At 41.4% G+C, this 19,402-nt stretch overlaps 1 protein-coding gene across 8 annotated transcripts in view; it reads right to left on the bottom strand.

Moving 5' to 3' along the window:
* Positions 1–1,294: 1,294 nt before the first annotated feature.
* The window catches only part of mgat4c (mgat4 family member C), a 141,655-nt gene continuing 123,547 nt past the window's right edge, over positions 1,295–19,402 (bottom strand). For all 8 annotated transcript variants that reach the window (XM_034205557.1, XM_034205558.1, XM_034205555.1 and 5 more), the window contains 3 exons: positions 4,262–4,413; positions 3,488–3,635; positions 1,295–3,002 (listed from right to left, as the gene is read on the bottom strand). In XM_034205557.1, the coding sequence (XP_034061448.1) occupies positions 1,846–3,002; positions 3,488–3,635; positions 4,262–4,390 (1,434 nt within the window). In that variant the 5' untranslated portion in view covers positions 4,391–4,413 and the 3' untranslated portion in view covers positions 1,295–1,845. The remainder of the gene's footprint in view (positions 3,003–3,487; positions 3,636–4,261; positions 4,414–19,402) is intronic.

The raw sequence follows: 19,402 nt of genomic DNA, 5'->3' as shown, positions 1-19,402 counted from the left end.
AAATGTACAAAGACACAATAGCTTTAATTGGATGGTATTTTCAAGGAGAACAAGAGTCTGAAAAATAATTTAGGTACACTTCATATTAACTATCCTTTGTGTTCTACGGCATTCAATTGTAATACAATTAACACAACGGTATAAAATCAGTAGGTTGCTGTTCCCTAAGTCAAATTTGTCTTCATTCCTCACTTGAAGCACCTTTCTGAACAGCCTTCAAAAACATTCATAAATGATTGGTTCAATGCACTCTACTAATGACTTACAAATATGTTATCTAGGGCTGGGCGATATCGTTGAAAGAAAACCCATGATATTGACATATGGATACTGATGTATCATTATTTAAAATGACAAAAGTCACATTAAATGCAAGGAAACCTTTTTTAACTGTTATGTATTTAAATGTAGTTTAGAAGAATTGGAGGAAAGGGCTAACCCTAACCCTAATCCCTTCCTTGGTGATTACATTCTCTACAACTCCCATGAAAAGACAAAAAAGGCAATGTCTTTCTGTATCTATTTCTTTCCTTCAGCCCTACACCCCCTCTCGTCACCTGTGGTCCTCTGACAAAGGGCTGCTCTCCATCCAGCGCTCCAAGATGAAAACATTTGGCAACAGAGCCTTCAGTGTCGCAGCCCCCACCCTCTGGAATTCTCTCCCCTCTGCAATCAGGAATGCAGACACTCTGGACACCTTCAAAAAACACCTCAAACACCATCTGTTCACTCAGGCCTTTGGCCTCAACTAATATACAGTACTCAGCAACCTGTTCCTGTTTTGTTTTCTTCAGCCTGTGTATCTGTATGATTATTATTACTTTTTGTTTTGTTACTTCCCATTGTAAAGCGTCCTTGGGTTTCGTGAAAGGCGCTATATAAATTGAAATTATTATTATTATTATTATCTTTCTGTACTCGGGAGGCGTGTGGCGCAGTGGGTTGTGCGTTGGTGTTTGGATCAGGGGAGCATAGGTTCAAACCCCACTGCAGTCAGCATGTCGTTGTGTCCCTGGGCAACACACTTCACCCCTCCTGTGGGGATTGCCCAAAGTATTGAGTATGTTAGTCGCTTTGGATAAAAGCGTCTAACAATTGACATGTAAGGTAATGTATCTTACAGTAGTTTTTGACTTTCCTACCCTGCATATGGACCTCAGCCCGAGCTCCTTTATTCCGACTGAAAACATAAATCTTTAAAAACAATTTTCAGCTGTGGATTATTACACGTTTGGTGCTCTAGTGAGTATTTACAGCAGCAGGACGGTGTAAGAGGGACTGACTCGAAATGAACTACAGTGCCCAAGTTTATTGTAATGAAGTACTGTAACATGCCATCCAATGAAACAGTATGGCTCACTGACTTTAATAGTTTTTCGAAAACAAAGGAGCTCTATGCCACAGAGGAATAAGATATATCCAACTTTAGACTAGGGAGATACTTCTGAGTGATGAACTAATTGTTGGATTTGGTCTTTTCACTGGATTTGTACAGAAGAATGTTACGTTTTATCGATATGATATCCCTTAAAGTTGGTCAAACACACCCCTGAATTATCGCCCAGCCCTATGTTTAACAAGGCTATCAAAATCCGAAACAAGTAAACATTTAAGAAAACATACGTTCATGAATACTCTGAGGTCAGCTGAACAGTCCTGACTGGGAAGATACTCCACTAAGATAACAACTTGCAGGTATAAAAAACTATAGTGATTTGCAATCAAAATTAGTATCAATAAATACGTACAAAATTAATAAATAAACCTGGAAATACATAAATTAGTAAATAATAATAACAAAAACATTTACCTCTATGAGATACTAAGAGTCTTTGTGTACAGTCCTTATTGGCTGGGGGGTTGTGTAGTCCATAAACTTATACTTCTAATAATGAGCCATTCTTTCTGACTGGCTGTCACCACAATACGAACACACTCAATGTCAAAGGCAATTTTGTGGTCTACGTCTTGAACCTCAATGTTGCCATTTTTAAACTCCCCCAATGTGATATAAGAGGAACACTGTTTCCCTTTTTTAGTTCCTACTAGTTTCTCTCCTACCTCCAGCGCTCCGTGGTGGAGAATGTCATTTTGACGGTCATCAGAACCAGTGACAATCTTGATTTTACTAATTTTGGTAGATTTATTAAAGACTATGACAAAGAAGTCTCCTGTGGAAGGTGGCTTCCCCCAGAAGTATTCGTCCACAGTGCTGTAAGCCTTGGTGGCGTCGTAGTTTTCAAAGACGTTGATGTTTGTGTAAAGGCTGGCAGGAGGGTTGTCAGGAATGTCTATGGAGTCTTCCTCGAAGTCGTCGTCCTTCAGCTTGTTCTCCGCTCCTTTGTAGGAGGAGTAGTAGCCCATGTGCTGGAACAGCGAGGGCTTGAAGCGGATCACGTCCTTCTGGGCCAGCAGACCCCTGAAGTGGATGAGCAGCCAGTCGCAGGGCATCTCCTGGTAGAACATGAGCAGGAAGTGAGCCAGGCGGGGCAGGTCTCTGGAGTGGTACAGCTTCCCGATGTAGCCCAGCTTGGAGAACTCCAGCATCACCCAGTAGGACCCTTCTCTGGAGGTGATCACCTTCTTCAGCCCCGTCAGGAAGTTCCTGGAGCAGCGCACGTCGTCCTCCAGCATCATGTAGAAGTGAGACAGGTTGGTGCAGAAGTTGAGGAGGAAAGCGTAGTCCACGTTCTGCTTGGAGCGGAACCGGACGCGGTCCTCCGGGTCGTTGTAGTTCCTCTTCAGCCCGTCCAGAGAGGGGTAGTACTCCTCCGGGGCCTGGATCACCAGCAGGCGTCCCGCTATGATGTGGTGAGCAAACTTCCTGGTGATCTCCTGCACCAGGTTCTCACACCAGGCCAGGTCAAAGTCTGCCAGGTGGACCACCACCACAATCTCTTTCAGCTCCTCGTAGCTGGACTGATCGAAGATGGATTTGATCGTCTCCAGGAGGTAGTTTCCTCTTTTTCTTTTGACTGATGACAGTCCAATGGTGAGATACTCTGTGAACAAAAATGATGTATGATGTAAACAGAGGTTCTTTCAAATCCTTTAGCCAAATCAAGGGTCCTTCGTAGTCCAACACAGAGAAGCCCATTCACTAACGAAGACTGTAAAAAGTCATTAAAAGTTATTATGGTAATATTAACACATTTTTCTCAATTAGAAATATTCATTTCTGTGATATAGTTATAGCCAGTGATACGTTTCTTTTCTCGTCCATTGTGTATTAAACATTAAATTAGAGCTTTGTTCTCAAGGTAAAACTTCAAGAACTAAATCATGGTACACTTGAACAGACAGGCGTAGTGTTTAATTTCAAGGTAAAAAGGTCTCTGTGGAGCAGTTCTATTTTATTGCAATGCTTTAAAACCCATGTCACAGATTTTTAAGTTTTAGTTCTTCTCAGCTCCTGTTCACAACCACTCTCCGAAAGGTAATGAAAACAGTCAATGTAAATGTCTTTTTAAACAAACACTAAACGTACTCTTGCGGTTCAACGGCGTGCCGGCGAGATAACGATACGTGACATTAATGCTTCCAGAGAAATTACTCAGGTCTCTGAAGGTGTGCACGTATCGCTCTGAGCTCGACGGGTGGACGGATGTTTCCCTGAGCTGCCTCTTATCTCCTTCCTGGAACACAGCATGAAAAACATTACATTGCATTATTAACAAAGGAGAATAAGAAAACATGTTCAAGCTGTCATTACTACTGTGAGAAAGGGACAGGAAGTCTACTTGAAAATTACAATTTCTACTGTGAATAATTCAAATGGGTGGATTTTCTTAAACTTGTCTCCAACATCCTGTACAAACTTGAGACAATATGTGTTTAGACGTTACGGAGCTAACCCTGGATGTTTGGAGACAAAGGGACTCTCAAAACCCCCTTCGGCAGTTTGCATAGCCGAGTAAATGGACTTGAGAAGAGCACCAGAGTGCTGAAGATGTGAACTACTTCTTAATAATTTAAATAACAAACACAGCTAATGTACTGCGATCACAACGTTTTGATGGCATCATGAATAATAAATATATCGCGGGATGATTTCGACTTGGGTCCACGTTATGAACATTTTAAACTAGCTTCTTTTAAAACAAGCAATTTCAAAAGGGACAACATGGGATTGGGTAAACTAACACAAGGACACAGTGAGCATATTTGGTTTGATTTGTTCTTCCGACATTAAGAAGGAATACAATACTAAGTTCATTTAGAAGTCCAATTTGGGAAATGCTTGCTAAAGACAAATACTAACCAGCACGTAGCCATCTTCAATGTAGAGGTTGAGGAAGAGGAGGAAGGTGATGAGGAAGCCGAGGAAGGGGATGGTGGAGCGTTTCCTCAGACACCTCATCTTGTCCAGGGACTTCCACACCAGCCTCATGATGAACACGCTCTCACTGGGATCTGCATGAGAAGCACATGAGAACAACACATTAACACTTGCTTTGAATGTCATCAGCTTGAAACGCGGCTAGCCAATTGTCTTTTTTATCAAGCATCAACACAGGGGTGTCCAAACTACGGCCTGGGGGCCAAATGCGGCCCGAGGGCAATTTTAGCCAATTACAAAAATGGAGTATGGACCACAGATGAAATGTGTGCTTGTCTTGTATCGTACTTCTTAAAATATAGATGAAAAAATATATTGCACAGTATTCAGTCAGTTAAAGAAAAAAGTCCAATAACTTATTTTCACAACACGCTTGAAATAAACCCTTCCTCCTTATTATAATCTGAGGCTTCTGTTTGAAGAAGCTGCTAACAACATAAATGAATCCCTCTGGAGAGCTGTGTAGGCTGTTGTCTTTCTTAAAGCATATTCAACTATTAAGCACCATTGACCTACATTTGATTTATTTTGCTGACTTATAAATTAACTTATGAGGCGATATACCTCTAGTGAGCGGCCCAGCCCTTCGTATATTTTTCTGTATGTGGCCCTCGGTGGAAAAAGTGTGGACACCCCTGCATCTACAGATTGTGGGAGGATTCATTTTAGGCCATGTATGAAGTGATTGGGATATGGGAGGTGTGTGGCGCAGTGCATTGTGCGTTGGTTTTCGGATCAGGGGGTCACAGGTTCAAACCCCACTGCAGTCAGCATGTCGTTGTGTCCCTGGGCAAGACACCCAAATTGCTCCTGTGGGGATTGCCCACAGTATTGAGCATGTAAGTCGCTTTGGATGAAAGCGTTTAACAAGTAACATGTAATGTGATTATCTTCCACGAGCATGCTATTTATTTTTCTACGGACTTGTAATGGTGCCTAATAGTGATTTTTTTGTTATCCTTTTCATGGAGAGAGGTGGACCAACTCTGCTGTTTGGCTGATTGATTCAAATCACTTACTGTATGAGGAAAGCAAAGGGCACTTCAAGACAGAGGATATTGACTGGCAAAACAATGGATTACTGATGAAAATCAAAAGTTGCAAGGCCAATAATAATGAAAAATATCAACCATTTAACAAATCCCTAGCCTTACTGGTAGTGTAGCTGCTGCTGATGAAGGGTGATTACGTTCTCTATGCAACTAGCTTTCTTTTCTTTGTTGTGAAATTGTTACTTGTTTTTGTTACACGCCACCATTACTCAAGAGAAAAGCCAATTTTCTATTTCATTTCAGCTCACTTTATTTCAGACTTCTGGTCCGTAGAAGAAAACAAAAAGATATAAAAGGAAAACTATGAGAAGAAAGAGACAAAATGGAGTATAACAATGATTATGAATTGAATTAATCTTTTGTGGTTTTGCTTGATAAAGCAATGATTCAGTTTCTCTACTGGTGCAGAAGTTTGATGTGGGGAATAAATCCCTTCTGGTTTCAAGGTCCTTCAAAGCTTTGATGACAAAAACTTGAAATTTGAATAAAGCTTTCTTGTAAACAACTCTTTGATGCCTTGATCAATTGAAAAGACGCCTATTGTACAATATAACGCAATATATTGCAACCTATTTACATAATATTTTGAGAATAAGTGTCCGACTTATGCTGATATGTAGTTGTAAGTACATACAGATAGATATATGCTCTTGCTCCTATCTCATGTAGGTAATATACATTATATGGGGGGAAAACAATAAAGCTACATATCATTACATACATTGAATTGATGCATATCACTTTATCTCGTCATTCAATTACTCATGAAGTGTTTCTGTCCCCAACAGAGATAACATAGAAGAAAATCACAATGTCTTTCAGGTGCTGAGAGCTAAATGCATATATATCAGGGGGTTTATAAGCAAAGCTATAACATATACAGCTTTGAGGTAGAACATATCAGCCTCGGTCACAACGGGATTGACAACTCCTCACAGCAACTGTACAGCTGAGACTGACTGAAGGAGAACAAGCAGCAGAAGTAAAAGCCTACAGATGTAACAATGGCATTGCTCTTTTCTTTGCCAGCAATTAGGCATCAGCATGTGCTTTTGTTCCACTGCTGCAAAACCCCAGAGGTGCCTAATAGAATACAAACTACCTCTAAGCTCAGTTCAATGACCACACACACATCGATCACTCGCGCCAGGAGTCAGCCTCACCTGGGATTCGGCTAGTCAATACCTCTTTGTGCACACTTGAAAACTGAATTTAACATACTGTATCCATCCATTGCAGCCTGTTCTGTGCAATTTTCTACCCAGCGAGATATAATGGTCACCCTTGAAAAAAAGATCTTTTGATCTCAAGGGGCTTTCACCTGGTTAAATAAAGGCTACAAACAAATAATGTGGCCAACAGTTATGCGTCATTTAAAAGAAAATATTTCTGACTCTACAATTACAACATGAGCATTACTACATACAGTAAATGTACACATCTGCTTTAGTTGTGAACTACTTAATGGCTTCGGTTGTATCGTAAAGTCGTGAACATGATGTCTTATATTCTTTCAATATTCTTGACATTCAATGTTGGCAAGACACAAATCAACAATTTAATTAAATCAAGAATATAGTACACAAAACCACAATATTGCAGCTAAGTAATACTACCATTTTAGATGTTGGATGGCTGACCAGAACATTTTAGATACTGCCCGTTGCCCCGAGAGGCTTCATCGTTTTTTGTACCAATAGTCAATGGGTTCCAAGTTTGCCCTCCGTCTAACAATAAAACTTCTTAAACAGTTTGACGGTTTGAGGGATGAACCATAGCACAACCTGTTAATTCAAACTTGTGTGACTCTAAATCTTCTATAAGATGACATAAGCTGACATTCTCGAAATAAAAACATAAGAATCTGAACATTTATCTATTCAAGTGTTTTTTATCGCTACCAATATATCCAATCTTTCTTTCTTTGTGAGCTTTGTTAACAGTGTGTCCGTGCAGACAGAATGTCCTGATTACCGAGTACAGGCTACAGCAGGACATGTGGCGTCGTCTCCATTATATGTGTGGCATGTCGACAGTAAATTGCAGTGTTCTGCTGGAGAACGCTGAGTGCAGCATGATGATGAGAGGACTCATTAGAGGCACTTTGCTGCAATCAGCTGATGGTTCAAGAACAAGAGTCCTCCTGACACCAGGGCTCAGGTAACGCCCGCTTCTCACGCCTGCCTCACTTCCTTTGGTGAGAACTCAGCAGCAGCTCTTTCCTTTTGCACAAACATAAGCTATGTTGAGACTCCTGACCTAGAAAAGAAACACTAAATGGTTTTCTTTGTGAGAACCAGCGAGGAGAGCTACAATTGAACAACTTTTCTACTTCGTGTAAGAGGGGAGTTGGTCACTCAAATTTGAGTTTTGGGTGTCAATTTTGGTGATACCAAGTACCACTACATGTTTTTAAAGCTCGGTTGGATGCTACAAAATCAGATGCTGTTGGTACCTGTACTTGTGGTTAAATATGTAAATTGTAATCCCTGTACATTTAGCTGTATGATGTCCTTTTGTTGTTCTGTTGTTTATGTTTTTATGTCTTCTTGTGGAACCTACTGCTGCAGGTCTCCCTTGAAAAAGAGATCATTCATCTCAATGGGATTTTACCTGGATAAATAAAGGTTTTGAATTGAATTGAATTGATACAAGACAAAGCAAGGTGCCTTTCTTATTTTTCAATAATTCAGTATGGGCTCAGAGCGGGAAGAGGATGAGATGCTCGTCCTGCCAAAGGCACAGCTGCGAAACATGCTCGCTTCTCATACCCTAGATTTAACTGTGACTGAGATGCATGGCAGAACACCTAAAACATCGTCATCCCTATTTCCAGTCTTCTGTATCTTTTTGGAATGTGCTAGAATAGGTACACGGATGACGGTATGGATCCACAGATGTACTGTATGTGTTGTTGTGTTCATTTTTGTGGCATGAATCCCTAGCAGTGAAATGGACTAAGAGTTTTTTAATGGGTGTGTCATCCTGGCAGTCACACACTCCCGTCAGATGTCCCCAGCACCATTCCAGGACACGGCACACTTCCAGCAGGCTGGGGGCTGTTAAATATCCATTATGCACTGTGTGTGTGAACTGGACCAAATAAACCACACCGCTGCCTCTCTGCTCGCTTACACCCAGCAACACGCTGTGCACTTAACTCGCATCAGTTGTCCGTCCCAAACTCCTCTTGAAAACCGTGCTCTCAGTAAGAGGTTAAATCCCCTCAGATTGACACAAAGGGAGCTTGGTGGAAACAAAACTGTGACAAAGGCAAAGAGTAGTAGCTGTAAGGACCTCACAAATGTATTTACATTTTCATTCAGAATCAGAAACAGGTTTATTGCCAGGTAGGTTCACACATACAAGGAATTTTCCTTGATGTCATGGTGCAGACATCAAATATGAAACAAGAAATCTAATATAAAACAAAAAATCTTTAAGGACACCGTAATAAAATATAGATAAATAGCAATAAAATAAAGCAGTAATTTACATGGATATAGAATGCTACACTGAACAACAATCGAGTGGGCCATGGTGGTGGTGGGGTTATGGTATGGGCAGGCGTATGTTATGGACGACGAACACAGGCCACTCGATTCACAACATTACCCTAACCCTAACCCTCACACCAGATACTGACTGGTTTTCGGACCCACCCAATAAAGAAAAACTGCATGTTTCAGAGTGGCCTTTTATTGTGGCCAGCCTAAGGCACACCTGTGCAATAGTCATGCTGTCTAATCAGCATCTTGATATGCCACACCTGTGAGGTGGGATGGATTATCTCGGCAAAGGAGAAGTGCTCACTATCACAGATTTTTTCAGATTTGTGAACAATATTTGAGAGAAATGGTTATTTTGTGTATATAGAAAATGTTTTAGATCTTTGAGTTCATCTCATGAAAAATGGGAGCAAAAACAAAAGTGTTGCGTTTATATTTTTGTTCAGTGTATGAATGAATGAATTCATTCTTGTGACTTAAAGGTGGGGTGGGTAAGTTTGAGAAACCGGCTCGAGATACACGTTTTGTTATATTCCATGGAATGCTCTTAACATCCGATAGCAATGAATATCTTAAGTGCTTTGACAACAAATCTATAAAAAATATCACCTGTGGAAGCCGTGGCGCTGTAAAAAGCACGACCAATCATCTGAGCCGGCCCGGCTAAAGTAACTGGATGGCCTACCTGCCTGTCAGCCTTCCATCTGGGCACAAACTTATCTCGTGCCCTCATTGGTCATGTGCGCGTTCGTGTGTGTTGGAGGAGGGGCTCTGTAAGGAAGTGGCAGATTTTCTCCGGCTGTGTATTTTCAAATTCTAGCGCACTCGAGCTGGTTTCTCCAAAATGACCTACCCCACCTTTAAAGTTCAAATCCATCAATATTTCTTATCTATTTAATTTTGGTATATGTCCATTGTATCTTTTTCATGCCAGTTTGGATGAAACAAACCCCCACAACCTGCTTGGAGCCAGACATGTCTTGGATTGTTACTACAGTTGCTCCTGGAAGAGAAAAGGCAGAAAATACGCCCAGAGAGCCTCTAGAAATCCTCTAAGGAAACTATCACCTGGTTCTATCAAACCATCACTTGTGCCTTGGGGTTTGAAAATGGCTCTCAGCTGGAAATCTTCTACCCATCAATACTTGACGTCACGGAGGGTTATTGTGTTGCTGTGCAGAAAGAGAAGTACACCAGGGAGTGGAAACGAGAAACAAGGGAACTGGAAAATAACGTGAAGAGCTGTGTGTAGACTATACATGAAACAAATGAAAAATGAGTGCCATTGAATTCAGGAATTGGATTTTTATTTTTTGGAAAACACATACACAGTACAGTAATGCTACCATGCATATCCTGCAGAAGTCATACTGTATGAAATGGCTTCAATTCATGGTTATCAACAAAAAGAAACAATATGCTTTATATTTTGTTCTTAAAATGTCTTAAAAATAATCGATTCATTACACAGTAAAGTATATATATAGGTCCTACTTTATATAAAGTAGGACCTAGTTTTCTCTCAGCAATATTTCATTTTTTCTGTGTTCCAGAAGTACCTTGGCAAGCTGGATTCATCCTCAACGTCCTCCATGCCTCTCTGGCAGCTCGTATGCGATGACTGATCCAGGAATTGTCTTCTTTCCCCCTGCTATACACCCCCTCTCTCTAATGGTGAAATCTGACAGAGGCAGACTTCAAATGGAAAACAAGGAGCTCCCCAGCGAGGAGAAGGCAATTATGGTCTGGCCTGATGTGCAACCTAATGCCAAGAATTCTATATCACAACTAAAACATACAAAAAACGAAACAAAGGGCCTACCATCCTCTTTCCATTTGTAATGGCTTGATTGCTGCCGAGCTGAAGCGACCCTCCTGCATGCCAATAATACCAATATTTGTTTTCAAGTGTTTTGAAAGGGGAGCGAGGAGCAGAGAAAATGGAAAAAGGGTAAGGATGGAACACGTGGCACTGACATGCATCAGACATGAGTCGACTTCCACAGTCATTTCACATCCCATCTTCTCAAGGTTGCTCCTTTTTAAAAGATATTTTCACAAGGATGCCTCGGAGAATACGTAGCGGGAGTAACCCGGGAAAATATAATCAGAATAATTCTGAATAGATTGCGTTTTGAGATAAATGTTTGTATACAGTAGTCGTAATTAATTAATTCATTTGAGCAGAGAAAGGCAGAATAATGAAGAAAATATTTGAAATGGGAAAGTTCTCCTTTGGGAATCTAAGGTACACACACAATCGAGTCCCTCCATGTGTTATTCAGAAATCAAAATAACCTCTTAACAAACACTTTTCTTGCCTTCTTGAATCAACTCTCAACTTTCCATTTAGGACACGGCGTTTTCAAAATGTGAAGCTGCGTTCCTGTAATGGGAAAACCTAGATGGGAAACTCATTGAGAATAAGAAAAGGGGCAAAGATGAATAAAATGGGTAGCAGAAAGCAATTCTCCCTCATTTCATCTTGTTATCTGTTTTACATTATTTCCCCTGGGTATCCTGCACCTTGCAGATATACAGCTCTGCACAAATAATCAATTAAGCCTGCAGATTTGCAGGGATTCAGCAGTTGCTTTGTGTCAGGCCTTTAGCCACTTTCAATGGATTTTCCGTCTCGATAAAAAGCCTAGAGTAACAAAGGCTTTTGTTGATAACAAAATTGAGGCGCAGAGCTGAATAATAAATCCCTTTATTATGAAATGGCTGTTTTGTTAATAATTCAAATTGGTCAAACAGTTGACCAATTACTAAATTCTAACAGCGTGCCAGACAAAGGAATCTATCATCTACAAAGACTTAGCGACCCTTGTCAGACATCCACGCCCCTTATAGAAACATGAAAATGATCTTAATTATGGGGATGCAATGGGGAATTGTCAGTGGGGCTGTTATCAACATACTGTGTGGTAAATTAAAGCCTGAAAGCTGTGTTACTAGGGGATCCACCATGTCATTCCCATCAGCCATGTGTCACAACAGCCAATCATGGTTGAGGTGGGATCTCGTCTCCACAAAAGTAGTCTTCATATTATTTGAGGCAACAACACAAACTCTTATTTTGCTCACTTTCTTGCTTGTAATCTGTCAAGTGGTTTTTCTGATTATTAAATAGTCCCCAGACCTGGCGTGCTTTACCGATCCCAGCTGCATCAAACTTCAGAGGACAGGCGGTTTCACCGAGGATCAGAACAGATGTTCACCTCATCAACAGCAGCAGCACCTTCCCTATCGCCAGAGATGGCAAAGGTACACCAATCCTTTACTCAAGTAGAAGTACAGATACTCGTGTTTAAAAATACTCTGGTAAAAGTAGAAGTACTGACTGAACTTCTTTACTCAAGTAAAAGTAAGGAAGTATGGGCTTCGAAATGTACTTCAGTAGAAAGTACTCATAGCTACCAGCTGTTTTAAAGAGTACCTGACCTCCCTTTATATTAATAGAACAATAATGTCATTGTTAGCTAATGAATGTTTCGATGCTGAACAACGGCAACATGACAACGTTTCCATTGGTCCCTCTTCTTTAGAGAAGACCAGAGGCCTGTACTACGAAGCCGGATTTTCGCTTAGCGGGCTAACTTCAGGGAAAACTCTGGGTTTCCGGTCCTACGACGCTGGTTCTCTTCTTAGCGGGCTAGATCTCCATGGTAACGGCTAGCCTGGTCCGGAGCAGGTTAGGTTCCAGGACAAGAGCTCAATCAGAGCTCAGTGTGCGGAGTTTAAAGCGATCAAGTCATATTACAGGAGAAAGGAAAAACTGTTTAAACTGCCATTGCAGGAAAGACGGCCGGAACAAATCACCGACTGTGTGAACGTGAACATTAATAGAATATCACCTCCCATCTTCAGAGCAATCTGACTAATATAACATTAGCGTTAAGAAAGCTTACTTAAAGATCTGCCTCAACATAAGTAACCGGATCAAAGTAACATTAAGTAGGCTACAGTCCGCAGCATATCACTTCATAATGTATCATATATTTCCTTATCTGAGTCAGCTGAGCCGTATCTGGCCGTGCAACCCTCACAGTGTCACATACTGGATGCAGAAGTATTATTTTAAGCAACACATTAAGTTGACGAAACACTGGAGTCAAATGTAATTAAAGTCAGATCGTGTTTTAGACGGGGCAGTGATATCATAAACCTGTTAATGTACGCATTCAAACACTTGTTCTGTCACCAGCTGTATTCACCTTGCAGGTGCAGCTCTGTGGCTTTGATCCTGGATAAAGTGTTTAAGTCATGGATGTTTAAAGTTTAACTTTAATATTATAGTTTTATTTTCATTCAGGAAGTATGACGCTGCGCTGTCAGTACGCTTCTCCATGTTTGTGACTGGTCAAATGTTGCTAACCCCGCCCCTTTTATGTGAACGCGCACATAACTAGATAGGGCAAAGCTGGCTTGAGTTACCGAGTTGATAACCAGCCTCGTAGGACCGCTTAGCGAGAGCGCGTTTGTTTTGGATTGGGTAAGCCGGGTAACTCAAACATATACAGGTTATCTTGAACCGGCTTCGTAGTACAGGCCTCAGGAAATGATGGATACACGGATCGTGTTGAAATCAATATGAAAATGTAAGAAGTTGAAAATACAGGTATTTGTGTTAAAAATGTAAGAGGTAAAAGTAAAAAGTGGTCAGAAAAATACCACAGATACCACAAAAATGCACTTAACGAAGTATTTGTACTCCACTACTTCCCACCTCTGCCGATCCCAGCTGCGTCAAACTTCGGAGAACAGGCGAGGATCAGAACAGATGTACACCTCGTCAACAGCAGCACCCCCCTCCCCTATCGCCTCTCCTGTCACCGCTGTCAGCAGCTTGAGCTCACTCACTCTAATGGGAGGAGGAGGAGGAGGAGGAGGTGTGGTGGAGGTTGCGGTAGAAGGGAGAGTGTGTGTGTGTGTCTGTGTATGTGTGTGTGTATGTGTATGTGTATGTGTATGTGTGTGTGTGTGTGTGTGTGTGTGTGTGTGTGTGTGAGAGAGAGATGCAATCCCTACAGACACACTGTCCAAGTGCGCCACCCTCCCCCAGCCACCGCCAACTGCCACCGCTACCACCACTGCGACCCTCAAGGGGAAAATAAGCAGTCCAGTGACACATCCAGCACATCCAGCTGTTCTCCCAGAAGGCCTAGCAGCATAAAAGAAACCCCAAATGGTCTCAACCTGTCAGGCTCTACAATACATGACACAAGAATATTTCCAAGCACCGCCAAACTGCCTTTTCTATCCTGCATCCTTGCCTTTTATAAGCTCGGGACATTGCATTGTTCTCCTTCCAGCATATGTTGGAGACATCAACAAAGCTTTTCAATTCATCAACATTAGGGCTTGTTTTTTTCAGAGCAGCAAAGGCACAGGTGTAAGCTGGAGTAGATTCTCTTGAAACACTGAGCAAGTGCTACCTTCATAGCAATCAAGCATCAAAACATTCAAACGGCTGAGGCCCTTTTGTCTTCGTGGTACACTCGCATAGATCATCCAGCCTGGGCCATAATTAAAACGAGATTGTAAAGAGCTTCCTCAGACAGTTCCAACTTTGTTCCCCTATTTGATATCTACTTGTCTGGCAAAGAAAAGGAACGTTTCTCATCTCATTTATAGCTATGAATGGACTCGTGCCATCGCTCGACAGCCAATCCTTAATGATATCAGTGATATTAAAGCTGTGTTTATCATGAAACACCAATGAGAGAAATCAAAGGGCATAATATGCTGATGATGTGGCAGTATACACAGTACTTGCTTCATCAAAGACATCCATATGGTTGCCGACAGGTATGAACAAAAATGCAAGTGAAGAAACATCTTCACCGACTTCACGAAACATGTGTAGCGTTAAGTAAAAGTGCTGCATAATGCACACGTTTGTCAATGTTTTCAAAATGCTTTGTACTTGTGGTTATGTTTCCTGATTTGCATGTGTGTTTTATATAATCTCTTAAGCTACTCCCAATGGAAATGTTTTGGGACACTGTAGCACGTTTGCACCTGTCGGCCACCGTAGCTCTGGCTGTCGGCCTCTTGATGGAAACAGTCACTGACAGTCTCGATGTGAAACAGAGGTTGCTACTTAAGTATTCAGAGAGTTATCTGGATGTTTAAGTTTAAGGTTAAAGGGAAAAACTAAAGCCTTTCAACATTCTGACTGCGGTGTGCATAATAAGGATGTGTGGTTTGAGAAATGTATCATACGTGGCCGAGCTTCTCCACGGCCCTTCTAAGCAGTTAGCACTTTGACCCAGATTAGCGCTCTGCCAGGGGGGCACTTGGGAGGGACGGCAATGGAGGCTGCTAATTTCCACTAGAAAACACACTTGACATGTGTACAGCTCCTATACACAGGCGTATGGTCTTCTTCTCCATCGCTTGTGTGAGGTGGTAAAGCTGCGGCCGGGGATATACATTATTACCTACATCTGAGACACAAGATGATTAGTATTTGAATATTGTGAAGTACTCTCTAGGGCAGAAAAGATATTCAATTAGTTCTTTGTTTTATCTCATTCGGCTAATAGACTGCCCGACTTCAAACTCCCTGGCTGCCCTCTGTGCCTGACGTCATGTGTCATAAACATACGCTGCTGCTCCCCCGAGGCCAAAAGCACAGACTCACTTGAATTAGCAGACAACAGCCTGTCATCACTGTCTACTCTATACAAAAAAACTGGACAGTGGCTAAGGGCAGAGAGAAGAAAAAAAGAAGGGGGAAAAGGCCATTGAAGAAAAGGCTGGAAAGAAATTCCCTCTCTCTCTCCTTCTCTCTCTGTGTCTCCATTTGTGAGAAGGGAAAAAGGGAAGAGGAGACTTGGCTCTGGCTTTAAAGCACTTAAAAAACCAAGGTCACCTCCTGGTCAAATCTGTGAAATGAGGAAATGGCTAAAGGGGCAAGAGGCCGGTGGCAGATAACATGAGAATGCACTATCTCCTCTATACACATTTAGTGAGGGAGAGGAAGGGGCACTGGCAGGCTTTTCAAAAGGCTCCGTTTTGAAATGAGGACTGGAGACACAATAAGATGGCCCAGTTTCACCCAGTATGACAGCACATACATTGAAGTGCTCTTAGGGAATTAGCTTTTTGGTCAAGCAGAGCGTGGGCGGCCAGAGAGCTGAATGGGAAATCTCCCAACCAGGTATAGCAGCGGCTGAAAAATACTGAGGTACATTTAAAGGTTAAGCCTCCATTTTAGTCGGAAAACTTTGGAGTAATTAGGAAAATGCACTCTTAAAATTGCTGTAACACAATGTACCAAAAACCTGTAAGCCATATTTGTTCACAGGACTAGTTTCTCCTGGAGTCCTACTGTGATTTGGATAAACTGCTGCTCGATGTCCGTGTTTAGTAGTGTTACTCAGCCATTTCCACAACGTGTAAATTAATAGTTCAACATAGGGCTGTACCCGAATATCCGAATATCTGAATATTCGTTCGTTGGAGTACTATTCGGGTTTCAATTTCGTTATTCGGATATTTGTGTTTTTTTGTTGTTGAATTTAGTGAAAACTCTAATATCAACATAAGAGCTTGTGCCTCTTCGGGGGGTGCTAACACTTAACCATAAACATTATTGTTTACTTTCTCCGTCTTTATATGTAGATATTACTTTTTCTCCGTTAATCTCCGTCACGTTGTTTCCATAGCAACAACAACTTCATGTCAACAGCGCTAACTCTCCTTCAAAATAAAAGCATGTCCATACAAAATAGGAAGCCAAGCCAAATTACACTTAAGACATAATTGCAACTGCAACGAAAGTAACAAACACAATGCGATATCCTTTTCAATTTCAAAGAACACAAATTGGGTTACATTAACAAATAACTATAAAACAACAATACCGTAGAATAGCAAAAATGAATGCCGTAAATAAACCGAAATACACGTGTTGAAGCGGTTCGCTGCTGATTACTACGCACCCCCCCGCGCAGGCCGAATATTCGGATATTCGCTGCTGATTACTACCGAATATCCGGAGCCCAAAAAATGGTATTCGGGACAGCCCTAGTTCAACAACATATCACCTGCTAGAAAACTATCTATTGCCGATCCCATCGCGAGTTTCTCTCCCACAAACTAAAACTGTAACATAATGACATCAATATGTAAAACTTACATCCTACACATTGCACGTGATAGGCTAAGGAGACGGACATCTCTAAGCAGTTGACCAATCACAACAGAGCCGGCCAGCTAACCAATCAGAGCAGACTGGGCTCTGGTTTCAGACAGAGGGTGAAAAGAGGTACTGCAGCACAGGCAGTATGAGAACAATAAAGAGCTTTTTGAACATTAAAGCATGGAGACATGTAGAGACACTACATACTGATATACACCTGAACATCAGCAGGAGAGGACTCTTTAAAGTAGAGACACTACATACTGATATACACCTGAACATCAGCAGGAGAGGACTCTTTAAAGTAGAGACACTACATACTGATATACACCTGAACATCAGCAGGAGAGGACTCTTTAAAGTAGAGACACTACATACTGATATACACCTGAACATCAGCAGGAGAGGACTCTTTAAAGTAGAGACACTACATACTGATATACACCTGAACATCAGCAGGAGAGGACTCTTTAAAATAGAGACACTACATACTGATATACACCTGAACATCAGCAGGAGAGGACTCTTTAAAGTAGAGACACTACATGCTGATATACACCTGAACATCAGCAGGAGAGGACTCTTTAAAGTAGAGACACTACATACTGATATACACCTGAACATCAGCAGGAGAGGACTCTTTAAAGTAGAGACACTACATACTGATATACACCTGAACATCAGCAGGAGAGGACTCTTTAAAGTAGAGACACTACATACTGATATACACCTGAACATCAGCAGGAGAGGACTCTTTAAAATAGAGACACTACATACTAATATACACCTGAACATCAGCAGGAGAGGACTCTTTAAAGTAGAGACACTACATACTGATATACACCTGAACATCAGCAGGAGAGGACTCTTTAAAATAGAGCCACTACATACTGATATACACCTGAACATCAGCAGGAGAGGACTCTTTAAAGTAGAGACTCTACATACTGATATACACCTGAACATCAGCAGGAGAGGACTCTTTAAAGTAGAGACACTATATACTGATATACACCTGAACATCAGCAGGAGAGGACTCTTTAAAGTAGAGACACTACATACTGATATACACCTGAACATCAGCAGGAGAGGACTCTTTAAAATAGAGACACTACATACTGATATACACCTGAACATCAGCAGGAGAGGACTCTTTAAAGTAGAGACACTACATACTGATATACACCTAAACATCAGCAGGAGAGGACTCTTTAAAGTAGAGACACTACATACTGATATACACCTGAACATCAGCAGGAGAGGACTCTTTAAAGTAGAGACACTACATACTGATATACACCTGAACATCAGCAGGAGAGGACTCTTTAAAGTAGAGACACTACATACTGATATACACCTGAAAATCAACAGGAGAGGACTCTTTAAAGTAGAGACACTACATACTGATATACACCTGAACATCAGCAGGAGAGGACTCTTTAAAGTAGAGACACTACATACTGATATACACCTGAACATCAGCAGGAGAGGACTCTTTAAAGTAGAGACACTACATACTGATATACACCTGAACATCAGCAGGAGAGGACTCTTTAAAGTAGAGACACTACATACTGATATACACCTGAACATCAGCAGGAGAGGACTCTTTAAAGTAGAGACACTACACACTGATCTACACCTGAACATCAGCAGGAGAGGACTCTTTAAAGTAGAGACACACTACACACTGATATACACCTGAACATCAGCAGGAGAGGACTCTTTAAAGTAGAGACACTACATACTGATCTACACCTGAACATCAGCAGGAGAGGACTCTTTAAAGTAGAGACACTACACACTGATCTACACCTGAACATCAGCAGGAGAGGACTCTTTAAAGTAGAGACACTACATACTGATATACACCTGAACATCAGCAGGAGAGGACTCTTTAAAGTAGAGACACTACATACTGATATACACCTGAACATCAGCAGGAGAGGACTCTTTAAAGTAGAGACACTACATACTGATATACACCTGGACATCAGCAGGAGAGGACTCTTTAAAATAGAGACACTACATACTAATATACACCTGAACATCAGCAGGAGAGGACTCTTTAAAGTAGAGACACTACATACTGATATACACCTGAACATCAGCAGGAGAGGACTCTTTAAAGTAGAGACACTACATACTGATATACACCTGGACATCAGCAGGAGAGGACTCTTTAAAATAGAGACACTACATACTAATATACACCTGAACATCAGCAGGAGAGGACTCTTTAAAGTAGAGACACTACATACTGATATACACCTGAACATCAGCAGGAGAGGACTCTTTAAAGTAGAGACACTACACACTGATCTACACCTGTAGGGATTATAATAGGGCT

The sequence above is a fragment of the Gymnodraco acuticeps genome, unplaced genomic scaffold (genome assembly GCF_902827175.1).
Source record: "Gymnodraco acuticeps unplaced genomic scaffold, fGymAcu1.1, whole genome shotgun sequence".
Lineage (NCBI taxonomy): Eukaryota > Metazoa > Chordata > Actinopteri > Perciformes > Bathydraconidae > Gymnodraco > Gymnodraco acuticeps.
The sequence above is the reverse complement of the archived record's forward strand: the minus strand, read 5'-3'. Positions and strand labels throughout refer to the sequence as shown.